The sequence below is a fragment of the Salminus brasiliensis genome, chromosome 13, assembly GCF_030463535.1.
Source record: "Salminus brasiliensis chromosome 13, fSalBra1.hap2, whole genome shotgun sequence".
NCBI lineage: Eukaryota > Metazoa > Chordata > Actinopteri > Characiformes > Bryconidae > Salminus > Salminus brasiliensis.
Genome location: NC_132890.1, coordinates 3,828,723 through 3,855,640, shown reverse-complemented (window position 1 = coordinate 3,855,640; position 26,918 = coordinate 3,828,723). Strand labels below are relative to the sequence as shown.

At 41.4% G+C, this 26,918-nt stretch overlaps 2 protein-coding genes across 3 annotated transcripts in view; one reads left to right on the top strand and one right to left on the bottom strand.

The window, feature by feature from the left end:
- Positions 1–954: 954 nt before the first annotated feature.
- Positions 955–14,560, bottom strand: chkb (choline kinase beta). Its single transcript, XM_072694644.1, has 11 exons — positions 13,972–14,560; positions 13,063–13,171; positions 12,849–12,962; positions 10,433–10,566; positions 9,565–9,669; positions 8,534–8,592; positions 8,098–8,185; positions 7,843–7,951; positions 6,071–6,165; positions 5,285–5,366; positions 955–4,346 (listed from the first exon to the last, which is right to left on the bottom strand). Exons 1-11 carry the CDS (start codon positions 14,259–14,261, stop codon positions 4,290–4,292), a joined length of 1,242 nt encoding a protein of 413 aa, XP_072550745.1. The 5' UTR covers positions 14,262–14,560; the 3' UTR covers positions 955–4,289.
- A 3,497-nt stretch (positions 14,561–18,057) lies between these two features.
- The window catches only part of mapk8ip2 (mitogen-activated protein kinase 8 interacting protein 2), a 46,961-nt gene continuing 38,100 nt past the window's right edge, over positions 18,058–26,918 (top strand). For both annotated transcript variants that reach the window (XM_072695262.1, XM_072695261.1), the window contains exon 1: positions 18,058–18,530. In XM_072695262.1, the coding sequence (XP_072551363.1) occupies positions 18,466–18,530 (65 nt within the window). In that variant the 5' untranslated portion in view covers positions 18,058–18,465. The remainder of the gene's footprint in view (positions 18,531–26,918) is intronic.

Genomic DNA, 26,918 nt, shown 5'->3' with positions numbered 1-26,918 from the left:
TTGCTAATGCTTTAAGCCCCAGTCACCTTACTTAGTCTCTGGCTAGTCGATCAGTCCAGCCCCTGGTCTGTCTTTCAGAGCAGGCCTGTTTGTTTTGAAGGCTTCTTTCCGCTAAGCAGCAGCAGCTCAGTATGGAGGCTCTCTGCTGCAGAGGAGCTATTTTAGGAAGTCCAGTGCTCATGGCATTGGAATGAAACAGGACACAGCACAGCCATGCTGGATCACCGGATACAGGGCCGCTGCAGCACTGCATGATGGTAGGAAAGATTATATGCATTAGGTTCTATTTGCAGACCTCTGTTCCAGTGTTGTATTGGAATCTGATGAGCTGGATAGTTGAAGATATGCTAAGTGTCCAAATGTTTGTGGACACCTCTTCTCATGAGTGCATTTAGCTACTTTAAATTGCACCCATTACTGACACTAATGTTCAAATGCACGCACACACACACAGCTTGTCTACAACCTGTAGAGTAGTTAGAAGTGTTGCCAATACAATAGGACTCTCTGGAGCAGATGAATATGAACCTATTGGCACCATGCTGCCTAATGCAGGCATGGGCTGGAGGGGTATAAAGCCCCCCAGCATTGAGCTGAGAAGCAGTGGAAGAACTGTGTTCTCTGGAATGATGGTGGTGCTCCATCCAATACTACAGTTAGGGATAAGGTGGGATGGTGGCCACCCAACATCCTGACCTCACTAACGCTCTTGTTGCTGAATGCAATCAAGTTCTCACAGCAATGCCCCTCCAATCTAGTAGAAAACCTTCTTCCCTAGATAGTAGGGACAGGATACAGGATAAACTCTTTTTTAATAATCAATAGATTAGCAGTATAGTGTCCCAATACTTTTGCCTACGTAGCGTACATTTGGAAGTCTTATGTAATAGGTTATTTAATCGGCTGATATGAAAAAGGGTTCAAAGAGTATACAAATGTAATAATTACACAATCTTTGGGTTGTATATTTTATTAGGGATTGATTACCTGCTGGCAGAACACAGGGTTTATGAAACAGAAACACGAAGATACAAAAAAAACAACAAAAAAAACAAAAAAAAACAAAAGAAAAACAAGCAAGTTTTTAATGGACACTGGACACAAACATATACCGAAAGCATATCTTCACAAAGGGATGCTGTTAGAGATTTTGGGACCCATTAAAAGATATCACACCAGACTCCACAATATAAACAATTCTGCCACAGTATATCTTTAGGGCCCCTGTCAGTCACAGGCCCTTAGAATCGCCATAACTTTTCCTGCCATACGTCGCCCATATCTCCACATGCTTGACCCACTCCTATACTCTATTATGGTCCCTTCTCACCATCTTTGAGGTATGAATAATAATCAGGTCAAACCAATGTCAGAAATGTGAAAATACTGCAGTCATTCAGTCATTTAGGAGAAAAGGGACCAGTTGGAAGAGCATCATCAGGGTCAAACGCTCCCAGTAAGAATTTGCTCCCAGAATGTGACGTTCTGAAATGACTAAATTTGGGAGGGGAAGAACATCTCACATCCTATAAATTCCATCTCTACGGCGAGCTCCCGTCTCCTCCCTTTTAACCCGGTCGTCTCTCAGTCCAAGCTCCACTCTACCACAAAGCAGGAGCCACGTGAACTCCAGCCTAAAGTCCTACCCCCAGAGTTCTCACGGCTCCCAGCCTTCATAAGCCGAACTAGTAAAGGCGCTCTGCATTAGTTTCCATTCAAAATCAAACCATCCATTAAAACACTGGTGGGACGCAAACCTTACCAATTGCACTTCCAAACGTCTAGAAGATTGAGTTTGTATATTTTGGTTGTACATCATTTCGTTGATTTCACATTTGGTATTCACAGAGTGCTTGGCTTTGGACAATTAAGAAAGGTTAATAAATATGGACAGAACAAACAAAATTAGATGAAATGTAAGAACTCTCATAGAAATGCGTGTTGACATCATAAAGAGCTAAAGCGAAGATCTGATCCTGAGCTAGTAAACTAGCTTAACACATGCTTTTCATACATATATATATATATATAGGCAAGCAGACAGGCTTTGTGTTACTCAGAAGGCATTAAAGAGGAATTACTGTAAAACTGGCATCCAGGTTTTGAAGCATTCTCATACAACATTCTGAAACTGAACACTGATCCAGTTCAGTTCTTCTGAGTTCTTCAGGTGTTTCAGGTAAAAACATGACTTTTAGATGTGGTACCCTAGCCAGCATGCTCCGGTGGGGCTCACATGGGTGGAACGTGAGCTAGGTGGGTTTGTACATGTGTTGTTAAACTGGGACCTAGTTCAGCTTCCTAAATCCCTGATCTCACAGGGGACCCATCCAGGCCCTATTTGCAGTGTACAACCCAGATGAGGCCCATGTTTAACCCCTTCTGGACTCTGGTGGGCATCTATACGTGGGGCCAACATGGAACCCATGGACCAAACTTTCCGGTTGCCAGTTGGGACTACCCATACCGGCCCCACATGGGCATGTTATCTGGGACACATCTGAAAGTGTAAAAGCTGTATCTCTAGTCTAACTACAGGTCGAAGAGGTCTACACTAGTGCTACAGTTTTAGGCCCAGTTTGTACTAGTGCATCTCCAGAAATTAGAAAGTTGATTTTTTGTTCCTAATTTAATTAAAAAAGTTGAACTCATAAAAAGTATCTAATCATATTAATGGAAAGTTGTCTGGAAGGGGAAAAGGTGCTAGAGGAAAAGATGCCAAAACATCAGGGTTGATAGGGTGGTCATCATGTCATCATGTCAGTGCATCAAGAGCCACCCCACACAGACCAGGAAAATATCAAGCTCCTCCTGAACCAGAGATGCAGAAGCATCCAACCTGAACTAAGGAGAAAAAGAACTGGACTGTTGCTCAGCAGTCCAAAGTCTTTTTTTCAGATAAGAGAACCCAATCTGTCTGAAGTCCAGTGTGAAGTGTCCACAGTCTGGGATTGCTTGGTTTGGAGTGCCAGGTCATCTGCTGGCGTTGGCCGACTGAGTTTTATCAAGTCCAAAGTCAAGGCAGCCTAAAGTCTGCCAGGAGATTTTAGAGAACTCCAAGTCTCCATCTGCTAAAAAGCCTTATGCAGATTCCCTTATCTAGCACTTGCCCACTGTGCTAACCCTGCTCCCAAATGGCATTACCATGATATTACTGTGCTTGACTGGCTGGCCAACTCCCCAGAACCCCCACAGAACAGGGTTGGACAACAGTGGCTAGAGTCCAGCACAGTTTGCCGATTTCCCTGCTCTGATAGACCTACTAAACCTGGCAATTAACAGGTGAGGTGAAGCAGGTATGCTTGATCAGGAAAAGCAAAAAAAAAAAAAAAATGGTGCAAGGATTTGGCCCAACCCTGCAACTGAGAATCTAATGAATCTAAAATATGTCAGTTCAACTTTTTAAATTTATTTATGAACAAATATGAACTTTTCCCATCTCTGATGCGCTATTACTACGGTAGGCCAGTGCATACAGTATTGCTTCAACTGTGACTTATTCCTATGACTATGTGCCATATGTACATGTGACTGCAATGGTAAACTAGAAATTAGGAAACTGCCAAACAGAGCAGTTAAGATTATCCTTATTAGGGCTTCAGTCATACAAAGGAAGTTAACAGTCAAAAAGGGGACAAATAGAGCAAAATCAGCTTGGAGATAAAGGAACTTAACATACTGAGTATCATAAATATATGCATGGTCCTCATTTTCATCTGTCTGATCACTGGCTTGCACTACACATGAAGGCATCATTAACACAGTGTGCTTCTCAAAGCCTCTAGTTTGCAGACAAGAGGCAAAGCAGGCCTACCGCAGCGGTTAAAACCAGGATATAAACATACCAATGCCAAGTTTGGACCCTCCTGTTTATACTAAAACTGAAGGACTGCAGAGACGGATATAATCCTAGTACAAAAAAGGTTAAAAAGACCAAACCTTCTTGCATACACAAACCAACACATACGGTTAACAATTAAGAATGTGGAGCTTCGTTAAAAGCTCAGAACTGTTAAAATAAATAAAATACAGTAAATTACAAAAATACTTAAAATACATTAAGCATACGTTCAGGACGACAAGTACTTCATTTTGGATTAAATTTCATTTTCATGATTAAATTTATGCTCCAAGCAAGTAAAAGGAAAGCTCAGTAGAAATGTATAAGATACTTATAAGGAAATGTATAAGGAAAAAAAAGAACGGAGAGACATGAGGGGACATGCGAGGTATCAGAAGCACTCCACTGGAGCATGATCCTTCTGGAAAGTGTTACTCTGAGAGTGAGGTCAGGCGAAGAGCTTTTTCTGCTTAAAGTAGGAGTCAAACCTGTGCTGGGCGTAATCCTGAAAAGAGCAAACATACACACAGCGGTTTAAAGCACTTCCAGCACAATGTCACTTACTGGCAGTAATGTAATGAGGGCTGTTTTGGTCATTAATCTGCTCTGTGTGTCAAAATGTTTGTGGACACCTCTCTAATGAATGCATTCAAGCTACTTCAAGTTGCAACCATTACTGACAATGGCAGGAAGGCAAATGCAGAAGCATACACACACAGCCCGTCACAGAGTGTATCCTGCTTTTGTTGGAGGAACTGTCTCTACTGTCCAGGAAAGAAGGTTTTCTAAACTAGATTTTGGAGGAGCATTGCTGGGAGGATTTGATTGCATTCAGTGACAAGAGCGTCAGTGAGGATGTTGGATGATCACAACCCCACATCATCATCCCCAAATCCTAAAAGTACTGGATGGAGCACCAACCATCATTCCAGAAAACACAGTTCTTCTTCCACTGCTCCACAGCTCAATGCTGGGGGTCTTTATACCCCTCTAGCCCACAACTGGCATTAGGCAGCATGGTGCCAATAGCTTCATGATGTTTATCTGCTCCAGAGAGTGCTATTCTATTAGCAGTACTTCTCTACAGGGACTAGACGAGCTGTGTGTGTGCATTTGTACAGCTGTATCAGCAATGGGTGCAATGTAAAGTAGCTGAATGCATTCATTAGAAGGGATGTCAACAGGCATTTGGACATATAGTGTATATGTACATGTGTAATCTATTCAAGAGACAAATAAATGTAGGATTTGTTTGGTAGAGCATTCCAAACAAGTCCTCAAATGAATTTTATTCCTCTGCAGGAGAAAAAGCTGATAAACAATTTTCTGTACTGGTCGTGAAATGAGCAATGAGCACAACTAAAGAGCTCTGATTTGACGAAAGAACTGATTTAATATGATGAAATGTTGTTTTAAATTGAAAAAATAAAAAAAAGAACTCACCATGTATCCAAATTCAATCTTGGAGATTCTGGCCTGAATAATCGACCACAGACCCCAGAAGAAATGAGAAGCAAGGGCGTACCTGTGGATGTGAAGGGTGAGAAAGATTAATTAAAACTTAATTATAATCAGCCCATCTATAGCAAATTCCTTTAAGAACAATGACTCTGAACATCTACACTATATGGACAAAAGTATTGGGACACCTGCTAATTAATTGTTTCTTCAGGGCATTAAAAGAGCTTCTCCTGCTTTTGTTAGAGTAACTGTCTCTACTGTCCAGGGCAGAAGGCTTTTTACTAGATTTTGGAAGAGCACTGCTGTAAATGATATCAGGATGTTGGATGATCACCACCCCACCTTATCCCCAACTCCCTAACTCATCCCAAAAATTACAGATGGAGTACCACCATCATTCCAGAGAACACAGTTCTTCTTCCACTGCTCCACAGCTCAATGCTGAGGGTCTTTATACCCCTCTAGCCTACAACAGGCATCACAGCTCAATTCTCACTCCCCTCTGGCTCACACCTGGTATTAGACAGCATGGTGCCAATAGTTTATGTTGAGTCCTATTCTATTGGCAGTACATCTCTACAGAGTCTAGACAAGCTGTATGTGTGTGCATTTGCACATCTGTCAGCAATGGGTGCAACGTAAAGGTAGCTGAATGCATTAATTAGAAGTCCACAAACATTTGGACATATAGTGAATGTACTGTAGGCAAATAGAGAACAGCATGACTGTGGCTAGACTTTTCAGGCCATCCCTAAAACTTAATCCCACCTGTTTGCTTCAGTGAGCATGTCCTCCTCGATCTTGGCTTGGTCTTCATGTACCGTATCATCACTTTCTAACAAGTAGTTTCTGATGAAGTGCAGCTGAAAATCAAAGAGAAAAGTCATGTTTAGAGGAATGGGGAGACACTTTAGGCTGATTAGGGCTTACTGCTGCTTTCAAGGCGATAGAGCTCATTTACATATATATATATATATATATATATATATATATATATATATATATATATATATATATATATATACACACACATATATATATATATATATATACACACACACACACACACACACCACTGACATTATATTTACATCACTTTTATAGGCCCTAAAATAGAGCTCTGTGGCACTCCACAAACTTAGGTAAACTAAATAGCAATATAATTGTTTTGGCTTTAGGAATATTAACTGAACCCTCTACATAAGGTTTAATGGGTTGATTAAAATGTCACAATCCGCAGTAATACTACTTGACTCCATTAGATGGCGTGATTTTTCAAAGATACAATAAGAACACATTTACACAGCTTTAATGCTTTTATATATGTTTTTTTTTAGTAATATTAAAATCAACTAAATAAGTGGCAAACTCACAGCCTAATACCGTTATAAAGTAATGCAGTAATGCACTATTTTTGTCACTGCCCTGCACTCTTAGCGTTCTGAAGGCAGCTCACCATCAATCATAGACCGACTGTGCTGTGATTTTGTGTTTTTTAGCATTAGCATTAGCCTCCACTCGGTTCCGAATGGGCTTTTCAGTGCTGGTTTAAGAACAGAGAAAGACGAGCGGTTCTCCGGTTCTCCCGCCGGTAAAACAGAGCGTTTCAGTGATTGTTTTTATAAAGGGTCAGTTGTCTGTTTCATGTTCCACTGTAAAATAGCTCCACACTGCAGACTCTCGACTCTTTTATTTACCTTCTGAGATTGTACACCGTAGTTAAAAAAGAGGCTCTGACCTGGCTTGAGATTAAAATAGCCAATACCCGACCCATTAAAATATTACTGGATCTGCCCCACGATCCTGATCTCGGCATGGCATGCAATGCCATGTTTCTTATGTGGTTACCATGACGGCGACTAACCTGCGAAAAGGCGACTCCGGATAATGTTGGGACCTGATTTTCTGGACATTTTCTGGACATTTTCTGGACATGTGAACACTGTTCTAGTAAAACGCTGGAACCCCACTTGTGCACTTTCAACAGCTCCTGGCCTATACATGGGGTCAAGGCCAGGACAGTGGAGCAGTGAAATACTGAAGCACTGCAATTATTTATCACCTCCAACTGAACTCCCTATCAGTTATCACATTTTCCAGCTTGAACATCTTCATTAGAATAGACTCATTCATGACATATTACAGAGCTTTGCAGAGGGGAGCGTTTCCCCCCCTGTCCAGTGGCTGTAGGGGGCAGGGGCCAGCAGGGGAGGGTAGGATTGAGGGTGGGATGGCCATGTTCTCTTGTTAAACAACAATTAAAAAAATATCGTTTCAAATAAATAAATAACAAATATTAATTCTGTAATTTACTGAACTTCTTTACTGTCAGAGTCTCCTCTGTTTATCATTTACTGTCTCCTCTAGAGCTCAATTTCACTCACTGAATGCACTGCTGAATTAGAACGGCATGCGCAGACACCAAATCCACTAACCCTGAGAGCACTCCTGAATAATCTCAAAAGCTTAAAACACAAATGAAATGATTTTTTGAAGATAATGGCATGTTTTTGGTTGTGGTTACCATGGCAGCAACTCACCTGCTGTTCTCTGTTTGGATAGTTGTCCAGGTTTGCCTTATAAAAGGGCCACTGTTCGTACGTGTAGTCGTACACCCACTCACAGAAATGATTCCCAAAATCGAACCCCCTGCACGGAACACACATCACGCAGAGCAGAAGTCAACAGGGTAACCGGTTCTAGAGTACATTCGGTTCTTATTAAGTTAATAATGCAGTTTGGATTCGGGCACACAGCACCGCATTTTGCTCTTCCAGTGCTATTCAATACAATACCTGTAATTGTAGCTGCTGTACTCAAAGTCTATGAGCATCAGCTTATCGGATGAATTCGGGTCTCTGCCTTCCAGCATCAAGATGTTCCCTACAAAAAGAGCCGGAGCTTGAGCAGTCCTATAGGAAATGTGTGTTTGAGGCTAAACGAGGGCAAAGGCTATTGTGTGTGTGTGTGTGTGTGTGCAGTTTGTTGGTGTACAACACTGTGAAAGACACCAGTCTGACCATCAGTGCTACCTATTAGGCACAGAAACTAGGGGCATGATTTAAATACAGTCTTGTGCAAATGTTTGGGCACCCCTGCTCACACTGCATGTGTTTCTGATTTTCTGAGGGTGTTACGCACTAGCGTAAACCTTTGCATAAGACTGTATGGACATACTTAAGGGCGGGTGAGTGTGTGTACATGTAAACGAATGGAGGGCGGGACGCTCACCTTCCTGGACGTCATTGTGACAGAACACCACAGGTGAAGGAGTTGCTGCCAGCAGTGCTCTAAAATAAGAGGGAGCGAGAGAGAAAGAGAGAGTAATGACATTATTATTAGCAGATTTTAACACTCACACTCGCATAAGAGCTGTCATGCAAAAACCTTGTATCTTTCAATGGAGGTAAAGATTTTATTACAAGTAATTTTATTAGTCCATTCATTAGGAAGTTCTGACACATGGTAAGGTCACAGGACGGAGGGTCCCGGGTTGGTGCATGCAGTCGCATGGAGAATCAGTGGTACGTGATATTAGGGTAAATACGGTAATTACACAAGCGCGCATTCCACCCAAAAACCTTAAAGCCCCTGGGAACCTAAATCGGAGTTTTCTTTCTAATGAAGTGAATCTCCTCAGGGCCCTCGGTGTAAATGTACAAAGTATGTCTTATGAAGTGTCTGATAAACGTCTGCTGTGTTTCTCCAGTATTGGTGAACAATAATGGAGTGGAAAACGTTCAGAAGATCCTTCAAAAATGACAAATTCAGACATGGTAATGTTTGTACCCCATTCTGCTTTTCCATTAGGAGAGGGAAACACCACTGTGCACTTGGTGCACTGTGTGTACATGGGCATGTGTGTGCTGGGTGTGATTGATTGAGAGGGCTGAGTATGTGCAGAATGCACACGCACATACATGCCAACCCTGATAGCTCCCATTCATAGACCTTGAACTACTGTTATGTAAGACAGATGATAAGATAGCATTACCTGATTGACACACACACACACACACACTTTCTCTGACTTCCTCAGTAAAACACTGATAACCCCTCACCCACTTCAGATCAATCAATAGTGTTTTTGGACTGATGCAGTTCAGCTGCACTATTCCTAATAATTCTTATTTAATGTTGGGCTCTGGCAGAGGGAAGTGTGTGTGTGTGTGTGTGTGTGTGTGTGTGTGTGTGTTCGTGCCAGGCTACTATACAGAGGATGGAAATATTAACCTCAGTGAAAAAGGTGTTTTTCTTCTCACCTCAGACTGGCTAGTTCAGCAGGAAGGTCGAACTTCATCAGCTTCTTGAACTTCTTGATGTGAGCCTCACGTACAAATTTAATATTCATTATTTGTTCCATGTACCTGAAGAGCACGAGAGGACAAAAATAGCATTCACATTCCGTTCCATCCAGTGAACCAGTAAGCTTTACAGAGCGAAGTGACGAGGAAAACCAATGTGCACGGATTAGACAGGCACAGACACTAGACCTGGTTTAAGGATTCAGCTGAAGAACATTTACAGTGCTAGAATAGCATCACCCCCCACATGGAAATCTGATATGTGGTCCTATATGCACATATATCCTACAGGATTAGGCATATGCTGTACATTGACATGTATATGGACAAAAGTATTGGGACACCTGCTCAATCATAGTTTTTGCTGAAATCAAGGATATTAAAAAAAGTTTATCTGGCTTTTGTTGGAGTAACTGTCTCTACTGTTCAAGGAAGAAGGCTTTCTACTAGATTTTGGAGAAGCATTGCTGTGATGATTTGATTGCATTCAGTGAGGTCAGGATGTTGGATGATCACCATCCCCATTCCAGAGCTCAATGCTGGGGGCTATACACCCCTCTATATCTGCAATGATGCAATTTAAAGTAGCTGAATGGATTAATTAGAAGTGATGTCCACAAACATTTGGATAGATTGTGTATTTATGCAGTTATTAACAAATGTAGGTTGGATAGATCCATATATTCCATATGTCATATTTGAATTGATGTATTTTTCCATATATTTCTGTACGGGACATTTCTGGGCATCCTCTAGGTCAGTCACAATTTAATGAGAACGTCAAGACTTCAAGAACTTAAACATTAATGTCTGTGCAGCTCTTTACCTGTCAATGGTCCCAAACAGCCATCTGGGTTCCTTATTGAAGGGCATTACCATACGGTGGAATCGTGCCATCTTGCTGGCGATTTCAGCTGAGATGCCTGGAACCTGCAGGTGCTCTGTGTGCAAGCGCTTACTCTGGACCACAGATAGAGGTCAATTAATACACTAATAAGCCCAGCAATACAACACCACAGCACAGAGGACCAGTACCACGCTTCTGATAATACGGTAACAGAACATAGGTCACAGATTCTTCTTCTGTTCATTCATATCATTTGTACTGAAAACAATGCCTTCAGCATCAAGAAGAGAAATAGCGATGACTCTGTGTAACAGGGAGCTTCTTTTAGAGGCATTAAGGTCTTCACACATCTGGTTCGTTTCACCACCACTGTAAAATTAAAAACTGGTAAGAACACTGCGTTCCAAATGGATTTAAGGGTCATAAAGATTTAATTTATTTTATTGTTTTTAAATAAAACTCATGGATGCTATTGTGTCTCATGGCTTTTTAAATCATTGAAAGCAATCTCAGACACCTGGGATACTTCGTTTTCCAGGTGAGCCCAATTAAAGAAAAAATACTTAGGAAGAATGCTCCACGTTATTAAGCAGGACACAGGTTTCCAGCAATATGGGAAAGATATAGGCGCAAATGGTGCAGTGCCTCGGACAAGGTATGCAAACATTAGATATTTCACGTAAACGTAAGCGTGATCATCGTACTGTGAAGAGATCTGTGGCTGATTCAGAGCACAGACAGGAATGAGGAAGGTTTCTGCCAGATAAGAGAAAGCAGCAGCTAAAGTGCCATTACAAAGCAGCAAACAGGTATTTGAAGCTGCTGGTGCCTCTGGAGTCTTGCCAACCTCAAGGTGTAGGATGCTCCAGAGGCCTAAACCTCATATTCAGCCACCCCTAACCAGTGCTCACCAGCAGAAACGGTTGCAGTGGGTCCAGACAAACATGAAGACTAAATCTCAAACAGTCTTATTTACTGATAAGATCTGTGCAACCCTGGATGGTCCAGATAGATGAAGCGGTCAAAGTTCAAGTTCTCGCCACCAAATATGTGATAACATGCCACCGCTATCACATATACTCCACTCACACCCTATTAAACCCCACCCACCATAATAAAACTACTATAAATAAGAATGTATATGAATATTGTTAGCTATTACTATTGTTTTACAGTTTTAATGAAAAAAAAAAGTTTATTTTAGTTATCTTTTATTTTAGTTATATATAGCTGTTTATTTTTTTTATTGGTATTTTATTGTTAATATATTGTTCAGATGTAAATTTGTATACTTTGGCAACATTGCTGTTCAGACAGTCATGCCAATAAAGCAAACCAGAATTGAATTGAATTGAATTAAATTGAATTGGATGGCCACCATGTCCCAACAACGACATCAGCAAGGAGGTGGCGGAGCCATGTTTTGGGCTGGAATCATGGGGAGAGAGGCTGGTTTAGGGTCCCTGAAGATAGAAATTGAAAATGACCTCTGCAAAGTATGCAGAAAGAGTTCCTGACTGCCCACTTTTTTCCATGGTACAAAAAGAAGAACCGAGCCTTGTGTAGCAAATGGATCTCCTTGCATGGAGAACAATGCACTCTCTCATCTCATGCTGCAAAGAATACCTCTGTGCCATTGGCTGCTAAGGGCATAAAAGGAGAGAAAATGATGGCGTGGCCACCATCCTCCCCTGACTGCAACCTTATTGAGAACCTTTGTAGTATCCTCGAGCAGAAGATCTATGAGGGTGGGAAGGCTGGAAGTTCTGGAAGGCTCCCAGGTTCAATACATGCAAGAATGGTGAAGGTGATCTCAAAGCAGGGGTCCGATATTAACCCTGTTAAGATGTGGATTTTGATTGAATAGCTTATGATTTCAGTAAATATGACTCTTAATGCTGCAAATTGTAATACTTTTAGTTCTTTACAACCTATACAATCCTTTGAAACTGTTGTACTTAATAATAGTTTAATAAAAATTTGATTTACACTCTAACGGCTGATGACTTTGATGAAATTATCCCGACTGTCATTTGCAGAATAATTTGGAACGCGGTGCATCTCTTGAACAAAGCTTTTCGCAGCAAAACACTCTGAAAGACGTTGCTTAGATCATAAAGATGTAATTATGCAACCTTTAACAAAAACTAGAAATTCAGCTTTAAGACCTGTCTGCTTCTGGTCTACTCTAATGGCTGTGCGTAACAGATCTCTGTAATGGGGCTCATTTTAAAGGCATTAAGGTCTTCATTGTTCACCAATGTGAACAACCCTGAGCTGGTGAGACTCTCTCCAATGGAGCCTTCTACACCCCAGACCTCGTTCTGTTACCTTACTATGAGAAGCAGAGGAGCATGTGTTATTTGTGAGATTACTTGGCTGCTCCCTGACTCACAGGAAGATACTGCTCCAGGCGGCCCTCTGGGAAAATGCCGTAGAGACGAGGGCCCAGCTCTCGCTCCGCTAGAATGGCAAACATCACGCTCTCAGAGACCAAGGAGTCGACTCCCTACACACAGAAACAATAAATAGGCATGATCAGATCAGGTTTCCCTACGTTCTATACATTACACTTCTTTATGAAAGCAGAATGGTAAAGTGGACGTTACCTGTAAAATGGCCCCATAGATGCGGAGCAGCACCCGTGAAGGCTCTACCCCAACCGGCTTAATGTGATCAGGCAAACTGCACTTGTAGAGCAGATTGCTGAGTCCTCCACTGCCAACACATACAACACAGTCAAAGTGTGGCTCTCCAGGAGTCTATATTGTCTATAATCATTAGGGTGTAACTATGGGACCCCTTCAGTGCTATCCTTCTATTGAAGCTGAACGTTGGCATAAGTCAGTTGGTAAGGCGTGAATAATAGCTACTGCATGTACTGTTTACATTAACGTTCACTGTATCTGACTAGCGCTCTATGCCTAAGGACTCTTATAGGTGCAATGTGTTGCGCTTACATTTACATTTATGGCATTTATCAGATGCTCTTATCCAGAGCGACTTACAAGGTAACTCGTATTACAGAGGAGGGCCAATGTAGTGTTAGGAGTCTTGCCCAAGGACTCTTATTGGTGTAGCGCAGGATAGTCACCCAGACTGGGAATCGAACCCTGGTCTCCCACATGGTGTAATAGCTCACTGGCTGCTAGTGGTTTTATCTGTTGTGCCACACCAACCGCTTGTCCCGCTAGGGACTCGAACCCTGCCACGGGAAGGGCGGTGTCATCACCCACTTATCTCAGAACTGTATTAACACAAAGTCTTAGATATCAGGATTAACACTAACACCACTTTAACCAACACGGGAGCTTCTTTTAGGGACATTAAGGTCTTCAGACGTCTGGTTCCATTCACCACCATTCTAAACCATTCCTAATCACTGAGTTTCTCCTGAACGGAGGCTCGTACACCAACCACTCTGAAAGGCTTTGCTAATATCATGAATATGTAATTATTTAGAGTTTTAAAACTGTCAGTTAAGTTCCCCTTTAAGACCCGTCTGCTTTCGTGGATACCTTACGATGCTGATTTGGAAGTCCGCCTCAGAGATGCTCTTCCACGAACCGGACAGAAAGTCTCGGCACCAGGCGAAAGCTCGAGCCTTGGTCTCTCGGTCCACCTCCCCGGTTCGTCCATCTCGGTACGACTCCGCTTCCGAGTCCTCGTCCCCGTTAGCTCCGCGGATAGCCTGCACCCTCAGGACCGCCTCCTCTGGCTCCCTCTCAGCGCCTGCACCGCATCTAGCGCCCTTGACATCCGGAGCTCCATCACCGGCGCTTCTAACCAGCCCATGATCCGCCTGCATACTGTCTTTCCCGGCGTACCGTCCTCAGAGGAAGCAGGGTCGCCCTGGAAGTGAGAAACGAGCTGATATCTGCTTAGTATGGAAACAACAAGGAGGCAAAGTCCAGCCGGCACGCAGGAGCAGAGGACATGTGTCAGGTTAGGAGCGAAGAGCCGCGCAGGACACGTCCCTCAGGTCCCTCAGGTCCCCGAATCGCTATCTACACCAAACCAGGCCGATCTCAGCCTCCTTCTCCAGCTGCATGCTTTAACAATACACCCTCTCGCCCGTTTCCGCGTTATGTGCTCGTCAGCCGTTGTCACGTCGTAAGATTCGGGGTTGTAAATGACTGACAAGCGGCTCAGCCAATCACAACAGGCGAACACTGACGCGCCTGAGGATGCTAGTGATTCATTGGGTGAAAGGGGGCGAAGGGGTGAAGTAGCTCCGCCTCTTAATACGAAGAGCTGTGCAGCGTTCACGAGCTGTCACAATTGTGGTAAACAGGCCTGCACATGAACACACCATCAAGGCCTAATTTCTAGGGTTTAAGGCCTCATTTCTAGAGTTAATTTAAATACCAGACTACCAGTAATAGTGCATAATTCGTTGTTTGACATAATTCGTCATTCGTTACATTATTTTACTCTGTAATCTAAAGTGGATTTAACATTAATACGCTTGTATCCATAGCAAATGAGCTAAGTTATTAACGTTATTATATAATAAAATAATTATAATTATATAAGTTATTAACGTTACGTTGGTCGCATTTGTCGTGTAAATTCAGTTAAATATAAAATAATAATGTATAATTTGTACATTATTCTAATAGTAACATCACATTTTTACGTTATTTTGCAGAAAAAATATATTTAAATATATAAATATATTTTTTAAAAAGCCATTAAACAAAAGCTAGACTTTTTTTATCTAGGCTTTATGTTTTTGACAGTCACTGTGAAGAACATTAATTATAATAGTTCTGTTTTTCCCACTTCTAAATTAGAGGTCATTTACACAGATGCGTTTTTAGTGCTTTAAAATTGGAATAAAACAATTTTACTTGTTAAAATATTGTTTATATATATTTTTATATACAATTTTCATGTTTTACTTGTATTTTATCCCTGTTTTATTACATTTAGCTCTCTCTCACACACAGGTCTGCACATCTGAGCATAAAATTGCTCACACTGGAAATGTTGTGGCCTCAGACGCCCTTCACTTCATTTAAGGGAACACCTTGTTCCTCTGTTTCCCTCTCACACAGTAGATCATATGTCCTGACGTCATTACCCGTCCATACGGCAGGGGGCTCCACTCCTCTACGTCCCCAACATCCCTCTCCTCAAGCTTTCAGCACCACAGAGACTGTGAACAGCTCCTTCCTTTATGGCGGCCTAACTGAGATTGCAGAATTTAGTGATACTTATTTAAGGGACCAAACAAAGACCTACAGGGCCTGTAGACCTGAGCAGGGCTTGTGCAGTCTGTCTGGGAACTGTGTGATATCCCTGTATTAGCTGAATACCAAATACCCCCACATCTGTACAGCCTATGGTTTCTATGCTGGGAGACTTGGGTGTGGAGAATAGTGTTTCATGACCTATGCAGTGCCCTAGGCTGTGTAGGGAGCAGGGTGCTGTTTGAGATGTGGCCTCAGAGCTGACAAATCGTACTACATCTCCAGTGATCTGATTGGTGGTGAGATCTTCCTCTGAAACTGCAGTGCTTTTCACGCTCTGCCCACACGCAGCAGCATCTGACGCATCCGTGGTGGGGACGGAGACCCATCTGTCAGTACATTCCAAATGCGGTATGTTTTTTTACCCCCCACACCCATATTCAGACTAACCCCGCCTCCTGCACAGGGGATTGGTTGGTAGTCAGAGGAGTGGAGAAGCCTTAAGGCCAGACTACACCAACTGGACAAACACAAACACAAACGTTTGACTGCTGGGTGAATTCTCTCCTCACTCACTTTAGCTTACAGCAGACAGTGCTGGGATATGACAAATGCATAGGTAGATAGACAGACAGACAGATAGACAGACAGACAGGCAAACAGACGGATGGAAGGACGAAAAGACAGAAAGGCAGATAGATCAAATATATGGACAAAAGTATTGGGACACCTGCTCATTAAATGTCTTTTCGATATCAAGGGTATTAGATAGATAGATAAGTAGATAGATAGAGGAGGAATGGACGAGTGGATTGATGGACAGAAAAGGGGATAGACAGGTGAATAGATAGACAGACAGATAGACAAAGGGACCGACAGATGGGTGAATAAATGGGTGAATGATTAGATAGATAGATAGATAAAATATATGGACAAAAGTATTTGGACACCTACTTATTCATTGTCTTTTTGATATCAAGGATATTATATAGATAGATAAGTAGCTAGGCAGATAGATAGAGGAATGGACGAGTGAATTAATGGACAGAAAAAGGGATAGACAGATGAATAGATAGACAGATAGATAGACAAAGGGACAGACAGATGGGTGAACAGGTAGATAAATGGATGGATAGATAGACAGACAGACATATAAATAGATAGATAGATAGATAGATAGATAGATAGATAGATCAAATATATGGACAAAAGTATTGGGACACCTGCTCATTAATTGTCTTTTCAATATCAAGGGTATTGCAGATAGATAGATAAGTAGATAAGCAGAAAGACAGATAGAGGAATGGACGAGTTGATTGATGGACAGAAAAAGGGATAGACAGATAGACAAAGGGACAGACAGATGAATAGATAGACAGATAGATAGACAAAGGGACAGACAGATAGATGAACAGGTAGATAAATGGATGGATAGATAGATAGATAGACATACAGACAGATAGATAGATAGATAGATAGATAGATAGATAGATAGATCAAATATATGGACAAAAGTATTGGGACACCTGCTCATTAATTGTCTTTTCGATATCAAGGGTATTAGATAGATAGATAAGTAGATAGGCAGATAGATAGAGGAGGAATGGACGAGTGGATTGATGGACAGAAAAAGGGATAGACAGATAGATAGACAAAGGGACAGACAGATAGATGAACAGGTAAATAAATGGATAGATGATTAGATAGATAGATAGATAAAATATATAGACAAAAGTATTGGGACACCTACTTATTCATTGTCTTATCAAGGATATTATCCTGCTTTTGTTGGAGTAACTGTATCTACTGTCCAGGGAGGACAGGATTTCTACTAGATTTGGAGCACCACCTCCACCATCATTCCAGAGAACACAGTTCTCCCACTGCTCCACAGCTCAATGCTGGGGGGGCTTTAAACCCCTCTATAGCCCACACCAGCATGGTGCCAATAGGTTCATGATCATGTTATCTTCTCCAGAGAGTCCTATTCTATTGGCAGTTATTTTCTACAGGGACTAGACAAGCTGTGTGTGTGCAGCAATGGGTGCAACTTAAAGTAGCATTAGAAAGGGGGGGGGGGGGTCCACAAACATATGCGCATTTATTGATGCTTAAGGAACCTGCACTGTGAGAGTGGCAGGGATATCTCTACTAGCCAATCCCAGCGCAGGGGGCGGGGCTTGTCTGAATACGGGTAGGAAAACGCACAAAAACGCTCCTCAAAGCGGCGCACAGCGACGTTACGCCTGCCCCTCCCTCCTCCCCCTCCTCCCCCCTCCCCCTCCCCTCCCTCCTCCCCCTCCTCCCTCTCCTCCCTCCTCCCTCCTCCCTCTCCTCCCTCCTCCCTCTCCCCCCTCCTCCCTCTCCTCCCTCCTCCCTCTCCTCCCTCCTCCCTCTCCTCCCTCTCCTCCCCACCGCTGGCATCAGCTCAGCCTGCGCCGCCGAGCACCGTATCGCCCCGCTCTGCGTGTGGATGGCAGCGCTCGAGGGAGCACGGAGGTGATCCTCGCGCACATCCTCACTGCTGTTGCGTTCATTTAGGCAGTTTTTTTGGGGCGGGGGATCCGATCGGATGGCAGGGAGCGCGCGCGCGTGATCCAGCGAGGTCGAGGCCACTAAGCTCCAGCATCTGCAGTGAGAGAAAGAGCGAGGGCGCGCAAGGCAGAGAGAGAGAGAGAGAGAGAGAGAGAGAGAGAGACAGAGAGAGAGACACAGAGAAAGAGCTGGTCGTGTTGATCTACCTCCCCACCGTCTGTGGATGGGCTGCGCTCAGTCCGCCCCTGCAGTCGCTGCTTAGAGAGTCCTCGGTGGAAGAAGATGGCGGACAGAGCGGAGATGTTTTCTCTCTCCACCTTCCACTCCCTCTCTCCTCCGGGCTGCAGGTAAGACACGCAGCATCCCCCCTCTCTCCATCCCTCATCCCTCACCATCCCTCAAAAACACCCCTCCCTACCCCAGCCCCTCAGCTGCCTGCTGGAGCAGCCCTGAGCCCCATGGTTATTCTTGTCTCCGGGCTGCATGGTGCGTTTTGCAGACTTCCCATGTCCTCATGCCCTCATGTCCTCGATCCTCTGCTGGACGTCTGTGAACGTCCTTGAATGGCTCTAAGACGGGGGAGTGTAGCAGGAAGGGAGGATGAAGATGAAGACGAAGATGAAGATGAGAGGATTGATTTCCTCCCTATTTTTGGTGAACATCACATCGTTCCCTGGCGCAGGCTCAGGCAGTTCCCATAAGGAGAGGCCCACGCCCTGCAGGGCAGTGATGCAAACTGCAAACACACACACACACACACACACACACACACACACACACACACATATACACACACACATCTTCAACCTATACAGCCTGGTGTCATCATGTTGGAAGCTCTGTGGAGTAGTTCTGTGGGTTCATCGTGGAGGCTGGTGTGAACCTTAGCTGTAGAACCTCTCTGGAGGACCTCTCTTCTTGGTCTCCAAGCTGCTTAGACCTGTGAACCTCAATCTCCGTGTCTGTAAGAGTGTGTGGCAGGCCTCGTGTAGTCCAGAATTGGCTAAGAGCTTTTATCTGGCTGCTTGACATTAATGTTGGACAGATGTTAAATCGGGTTGAAGTCAAAACCCAACGATGGCTTGATCTCGACCTCCAATGTTGGACAGATGTTGCATTTCACTTGGAAATAAACAGCAGTCGTATGTTAGTCAATAAACAGCATTGGGTTGACGTCAAGCTCCAAGCCTAGACACAAGTTGGATATCAATGTCTATCGTCCAGTGTACGTTAAGATTATGACGTTGACCAGATGTTGACATAGGAATGAGACGTTTAGAAGGCGTTGGATTGTGGTTGCTTCAGAACATGTGCTTGCTGAAAACCATCAACATATCAGTATCTAATGATGTTAGAAGTCATGTCTGGTGGACGTTAAGATCATAACGTTGACCTGACGTTGGGTTTTGCTCACCATACCTCACCATTAAAAGTCAGTATGGACATGCCAGGTTTGGAAGATGTTGGATTGTGGTTACTTTAAACTGTCAAGGTCTAGTGATCTTAGAATGTAATGTTTAGTGGATGTTAAGGCTATGACGTTGACCAGACGTTGGGTTTTGGTCATCATGTCATATCTCATATCGCTGGCCCAAAAGTCAGTATTCAACGTCAGTATGATGTTGGCATGCCAGTTCGGAGGACATCGGATAGATGGTTGCTTCAGACCATGGCGTAAAACCATCATAGGACGTTTAGATTATAACATCGACCAGACGTTGGGTTTTGGTCACCATACTTCACAATTAAATGTCAGTATGACGCTGGAATTAGACGTTTAGAAAAAGTTGGATTGTGGTTGCTTCAAGCCATGTGGTTGCTTAAAACCAACAGTGTATCTAAGGATGTTAGAATGCCACATCTAGTGGATGTTAGGGTGATGACATTGACCAGACGTTGGGTTTTGGACACCATACCTCATTTCGCTATACAGCATGATATACCTCGAGTCGGTATTCCACAATATAGTCAATATGACGTTGTCACGTTTGGGCGATGTTGGATTTTGGTTGCCATCACAACAAAACCAACAACAGATCCAAGCTACGTTTAAAGGCTCTGCATATCATTAGAATAAATACACATGAGCACAAATACAGTAAAAAAGTAGTGACGAGTGTGTTGTGTAGTAAAGGCACTGATACAGCATTTTTGTGTGCTGACGTCTCTGTGAACTCTAGACACTGATTGGATTTGTTCGAGCCCACCAGCAGCTCACCTGATCTACTTTAATGAAGAATTGATTAGATAAACCAGGCCTGGGTCCAAACCGGCATGCGGCCATACTATACAGTCAAACATACTACAACTCCATTAGAGGTGCATTTTCCATAATAGTATTGTGTAGTAGTGTGTAGTAGTTTGTGGTTTTGGGCGTAGCCTAGGTTTTAGTGATGCCTGTAAATACCGGCTTTCCTCGAGGAAAAGTGTGGAAATGGTAAATTGGTGTGTTTATGTGACGAAACCACCTTGATCAGAAGTTAAAGTCACCATAGAAACTGTCCTTATAAATGTAGTTGTTGTCAATAAATGTAATAATAGATAAAAGTTAATACAAGTTGACAAAATATACAGATTTAAATGTTAAAATTTTAAAAGATATCATTTAATATAAATATAATATAAAATATAAATATATATATATATCATAAATATATCAATGATTAAACATAATACATATATAACAATAAATATAAATAATAAAACAACTGTCTTACTGTTTTAAGTGTCAATAAGTGAGATGGTAGATACATAACAAAATAATAAATAAAAGAGTACACAATTTATATATAATAACTATTTTATTTATTTTCTGGATTAATATAAACTATATATAATTTAATATATTTGTATTATTTATTATCAAAAATAAAATAATTTAGCATAATTTAACATTTTGAATGAAAAATTTACATAGATATTTGTTTAATATATATATAAATATATAACAGAGTGAGACAAAACATTTGCACATGCCACATTTATGTTTTTTGCACCATATTGAATTTCATAAAACATCTAAACATCTAAATAAATGATGCAGAAGTGTCTGGTACTCAACAGCACCTATAATATGACCACAGGTGCCGATACCTGCACAAGACTGCATGTATATATATATATATATTTATATGACTACCTCCAGTAAAACAACTCTTTACAAAGTCCAGACCACTCCAGCTTGCTTTTTGACAGTCAGATAAGAGAGAGGAACATCTTATAACTTTACCATGACCTTCTGGCCACATGAATATCTGCCAGTCAGTCAGTCGAGTATAACCGGCAACATCTGGCGATCAGAAGTAAACAGTAATGATTACTGCAGCATGAGTAAGTGTGTGGGAAGAGATGAGGAGACCACCCTTAAAAGGATATGGTGTGTAATCAATATAGCGCTCTAAGCACTCTAGGCCTTGGTAAGGTGATGTACTACTCTGTCTCTCTCACTGCTACTCTTCATCATCTAACCGTTCCTCTTTCATTTCCTCACTCACTCTCTCGTCCTGATTATAATATTTGTGTTGGGTTAGAAGTCTCATTCAGTTCCCCATCCCTCAGCTCACCCACATCCCTCCCTTTCTCTCATTCTCTGTCTTTCTAGTGTTGTTTTTCTTTGATTGCTCTTCCTCTAACTTTAGAGGGCCTCTCCTGCTTTGTCATCTATTTTTTTTACGATGGAAATCCAAATCCATATCCTCATCCTCTATTCCACCGGCTCTCTGTCTGAGAGGGCAGAAATAATGGGCTCTGTCCTGCTTTCTCTAATGCTTTAGGATATGAGTATTATAATGGATTGTGTTTGTGTGTGTGAGAGGGAGAGAGTGTGTGGTGATGCCTCATACAAAGGCTGACTTTCTGAGATGTGTTTTTGTGCTAAATGTAGCCCAGCAGTGCTTAGTTAATGCATTTGGTCAAGGTCCAGAACTGGCCTGGTGGTCAGAGGAGAAGAAGATAGAAGAAAAGTACCTCCCCTTGTTTTTTTTAAAGAATGTAAAAAACACATCAGGCTCATAATACAATGTTGGTTAGGCATTTAGGCATATATATATAAAAATAAATATAAATAAAAATAAATAAAATAAAATAAATTAAATAAATTAAATATACATATGAAATTTACATTTACAGTATTTTTGTAAAACTGTAATTTGACGTTCTTATTCAGAGCGATTTAAAAGGTTACTCGGAGGGGCAGTGTAGTGTTAGGAGTCTTACCCAAGGATATTGGCGTAGTCACCCAGACCAGGAGTTGAACCCCAGTCTTCCACATGGTGTGGTAGCTTACTGGCAGGTGGTGGTGTAATCTGTTGTGCCACATCAAATATATATAGGAAATAAAAAATTCTGATAAACAATATATAAAAATAGTATATATTACATATAAAAATATGTAATATATTTATTTGTGTAATATATGTAATATATAATATATAAAGTATATACATCTATGAAGTAAATAGAGTAAATTGCACAGTATATATAAATTAGTATATTAATATATTATGTTTATATATTAGTTTTGTTTTAGTATATATATTTATATATTTAGTATATATATATATATATATATATATATATATATATTTAAAAATAAGAAATCTTCATAAGAAATTTCTGCATGTCATAATATTAATAATGCACTATGTATTTAATATTGGAGTAAAACAAACAACTTTGGGCAGATGTAATTCTTAAAAAATGAGAATAGTCTGAATTCTCCTTTTGTATCAAGCAACACAACCTGATACATAACATGCAGACTTACAAGCGACACGAATGCACAACACAAACTTTCAAAATACTGCCGTACACCAGATCCATCCCCAAACCAATCAGCCGTAACATTAAAACCACCTGCCTAATTTTGTGTAGTCCCCCTCATGCCACCAAAACAGCTCTGCCCCGTCAAGGCATGGACTCTACAAGGCCTCTGAAGGTGTCCTGCTGTGGTGTCTGGCACCATGACTAACATTAACAGCAGATCCTTTACGTCCTGTAAGTTGTGAGGTAGGACCTCCATGGAGTGCATCAGTGAGCCAATGTAATCAGATAATTAATGCTGTGCACTTGACCTGTCAGTGGTTTTAATGTTATGGCAGATTGGTGTAAATCATGATTGTCTGGCAGTATAAAATCAAAGTCGTCTGGTGGGCTGTGTAAGACGGTATCTCATCATAGAAAAGGAGTTTTTTTATTTATACAGCAGAAGTCTTAAGAAATGCCCCCTAGCTCACCTCCCCTTCCATTAGTACATTGAGTAACAGTATACTGTATGTGTACTGTACTGCTGGAGAGGCGGTCAAGTGCACTCTGAGAATATGAGAATGGATAATGGAAAAAAACACAAGCATGTCTGCTGTTCTTTGCAATTTCACCACCTTTATTTTTCTTTTCAGTGGTTTTGTACCTTATGCACCTTATGTTCCTCAGAATTGCTGCACAGAACGTCAGCGTCGTATTATGTCAATTTTTTTATATATATAATTTTTTTTTATATCTTCAGAAACACCTCCTGACTCATTACAGTACTTTAGCATCTCATGATTTCACATTATGAACCGTTATGAGCACATTTTGAGAACCTAACCTCAAAATAATGATTTCTAGTCATTAGCAGCTCAAATTGGATTGGTGAGCTGAAATGTTCAGTTTCTGTAATTTAATAACAGAGTTATAAAATTACGGGTGCAGTCTGCATGCTCAGTATGTGAGGTGAAATATAAAGCTTTTCCAGCGTCCCACTAGACCTTGGTGCCTCGGCTCCAAGCTACAAATCCAGGCCTGTGGATTAGTGCTGAACACACATGAAAAAACACACACAGTATGTTGGTGCATACACTCATGGAAAGATGAAAGCTTTGGCTGGCCATAATCTTCCTTACATAATTGTGTGTGTGTGTGTTTGTGTGTTTGTGTGTGTGCAACTGGATATTCAGTCAGCTGCACTCTGTCAGTCTTCAGCAGTCAATTCCATGAAATTTTTAATCTGTGAAGAATTGATGTCATGATTGATGCCTTTCTTATTGATTGACAGTTCAGCTCTACAATATTAATCTTTTCTTCGACTTCGGCTTCTTTGGTTGTTAGTTCAACTGTCAGCGATATCATCTGTGACATGGACCCCTGAGGTCTTGCTTTTTAATCCTAATATTGTGAATTTTTTTGAGGGCCGCTACTGCCCAGCCCAAAGTGGACTTCAGGATAAGAAGCTTAAATCAAATGCAGACATTCATTTTGCTCAGACGTTGATTTTCCTGCTGCCTGGTTTTGTTTTTACCGATTTTTCTTGTTGTTTATCATGATTTAATAAGAGAAATCCCTTGATTTGTAATGTTTTTATACTTAGTATTACTTTCGCTAGGCCTTTTTATATTGTGGTTGAATGAGTGTGTGTGTGTGTGTGTGTGTTTAAATAATTGATCTTTCTGCACCTTTTAGCGAGAGTATTTATATTGACAGTGGCCTACTGAGAGTATTCATAAAGGGGATGATGATGATGTCATTCCTATTGTGTCATCCTGAGGAATAGTGGTGTGTGAGTGTGTGACAGAGAGAGCTAGAGAGATAAATGCAAATATTCAAATAATTGGTCAAGAACTACTAAGAATTTAGACGTTTGTTCATTTGAATATTTATTTATTGATTTATTTGATTTATTTATTATTTATTTGATCAACCACTCCTGTCCATAGCCCTGATCTTGGTCAAAATGAGCCAGCAACCTGATGGTCCAGCATCAGCACCCAGTCTTTGAGCAGCTTTGTGCTACGTGTGCTTAATGCATCCCTCATCTTTGTCGTCTGCACGTGTTTTAATAGGCATGTAGTTCTCGCGCTGGCCTGGACCCACACAGACTTCTTTTTTCCGAATATAATGGAACTGTGAAGCCGAGGTCACACAAGGCTTCTCTTGAGTGAAACTACACTCATTTCAGTGGGATTTGCTGCAGTGAATGTTTTTTATCTGCGAACAAATCATTTGCATGTGCAGAATTACAGCGCACCTGCTTGTGATGTACAGCACCTTGCTCTCACCAGTATTAGTTTATTGTATAGAATTATTTACTTTGGTTTGGCTGGGTGCTTTAGTTAATGTTAGGATGCTGCACCAACAGCATCGGAGGACGTTTTGGTGACCAGGCTTCTGGTCCAGCCCCAGTCACCTAAGCACGCTTTGGGCAAATATGGGCCGTCATATTTACTTGATGGGTGCACAGGCTGTCTTGTCTAGTGGCTTTTAGCTTTTAGTAATCCCCTGAGCTCCTAATACTGGCCAGACTAGGGCCAGATTATGTTTTTTTGGATGCTGTACTCATTTCTTTACTTAATTCTTTGATTTTAAAACTATATTTTGTTTTCTGGTGTAATCTAAATTCATGGCCTTGTTTGCTAGAACCTCGAGGCAGATTACAGTATTACAGTATTGTTCTCACTATAACTGAACTCCATGTAGTCGACATCTAGTTGATTGTAGTTATTAACAGAGTGACCTATATGTCTAATAGCATGTTTGTGTTGGCTCATATGAAGACCCCTGGATATATGTCAAGGAATCCTGGGTGGTCTCTGGACCCCACTTTGAGAACCCTGGGTTTGGAGCAGTCATGCAGCAGCCGTCTAATAAAATTAGAGCAGGTCTTAGCGGCAGATGACAGAGGCACACATTGCTGTGTGGTGTTTCCATTGACAGGTGCTGCTGATTCTGCAGACATAGTTACTGACGGCATTCGTACAGTAGGAGTGATTCGAGACACAGTCAAGCTCATGCTCAGAAAACTGATTTAATGAAACTGAACACACATACTGAAGATAATGATATATAAATACATAATGAAGCTTTGTGTCGTTTTTACTGGGGAAGGAAGCACTGATCCATTTTTTCTGTTCCGATACGTGAACTTTGAATATCGGCCGATACCGAATACTGAATACCAATACCATTGTTAAATTATAAACCATATACCATCTGGTAGAGACTTAAGGCATCAGGATTGACATAATCATTACTTTACTAACTTTGTAAAACAAACTATAACAAATAAACAATTTCTGTTTATTGGTCACTAAAATAAATATATGTGCTAATAACCTCAGCACAGTGCTGTATGGGCTTAGGACTTTTATTCTGAAATTCAAAGTCTGTAAGACTAAAGAGGTGCGAGCAGCCCCTCCCTTCTCAGTTCTTCTTATATGGAAGACGAAGGGCACCATGCAGTTTAGACAGGGGAAGTCTTGCTGTTTGATATGTGATATGTGTTTGATGTCTGTGATATGTGTTTGATGTCTGTGGGTTATTCTGATCCTGAGTTATGAAACCTAGAATACCGGTGGTTCTGTGAATCAATCGGTCCCTTGCATCAGACTAATAAAATAAGATCAGATATGATAATCCTTTATTAATCCCACAGTGGGGAAATGTATAGTGTCACAGCAGCAAAGGGATAGCAAGACTTTCAGATGCAAAATGTAGATAAATTACCACTATAAACACAATATAAATAATAGAAGTAAAAAAATATTCGCAAATTGTATTGTTAATTATCCGATACCCGATCCAGCTAATTTTGTTAGTAACAGGACCAATATCCGATCCTAGTATCGTATCGGTGCATCCCTAATTTTTAATCCAGAATACATTAATCAGATGCTCTTAAAGGTTTTAGTTCACTGAGCATCAAACAGTCCCCTAACAAAACATCAATCTCTGTGTTACAATATTAAAATTAGGTGCATAAG

What these genes read in the sequence shown, in the direction of transcription:
- chkb (XM_072694644.1), bottom strand. Translation starts at nt 14,261, where the DNA reads ATGCAGGCGGATCATGGGCTGGTTAGAAGCGCCGGTGATGGAGCTCCG. An exon ending in TTCCAAATCAGCATCGTAAG is followed by an intron (nt 13,172 to 13,971) that starts GTATCCACGAAA and finishes ATGTGTTGGCAG; the next exon opens with TGGAGGACTCAGCAATCTGC. An exon ending in GCCTGGAGCAGTATCTTCCT is followed by an intron (nt 10,567 to 12,848) that starts GTGAGTCAGGGA and finishes TCTGTGGTCCAG; the next exon opens with AGTAAGCGCTTGCACACAGA.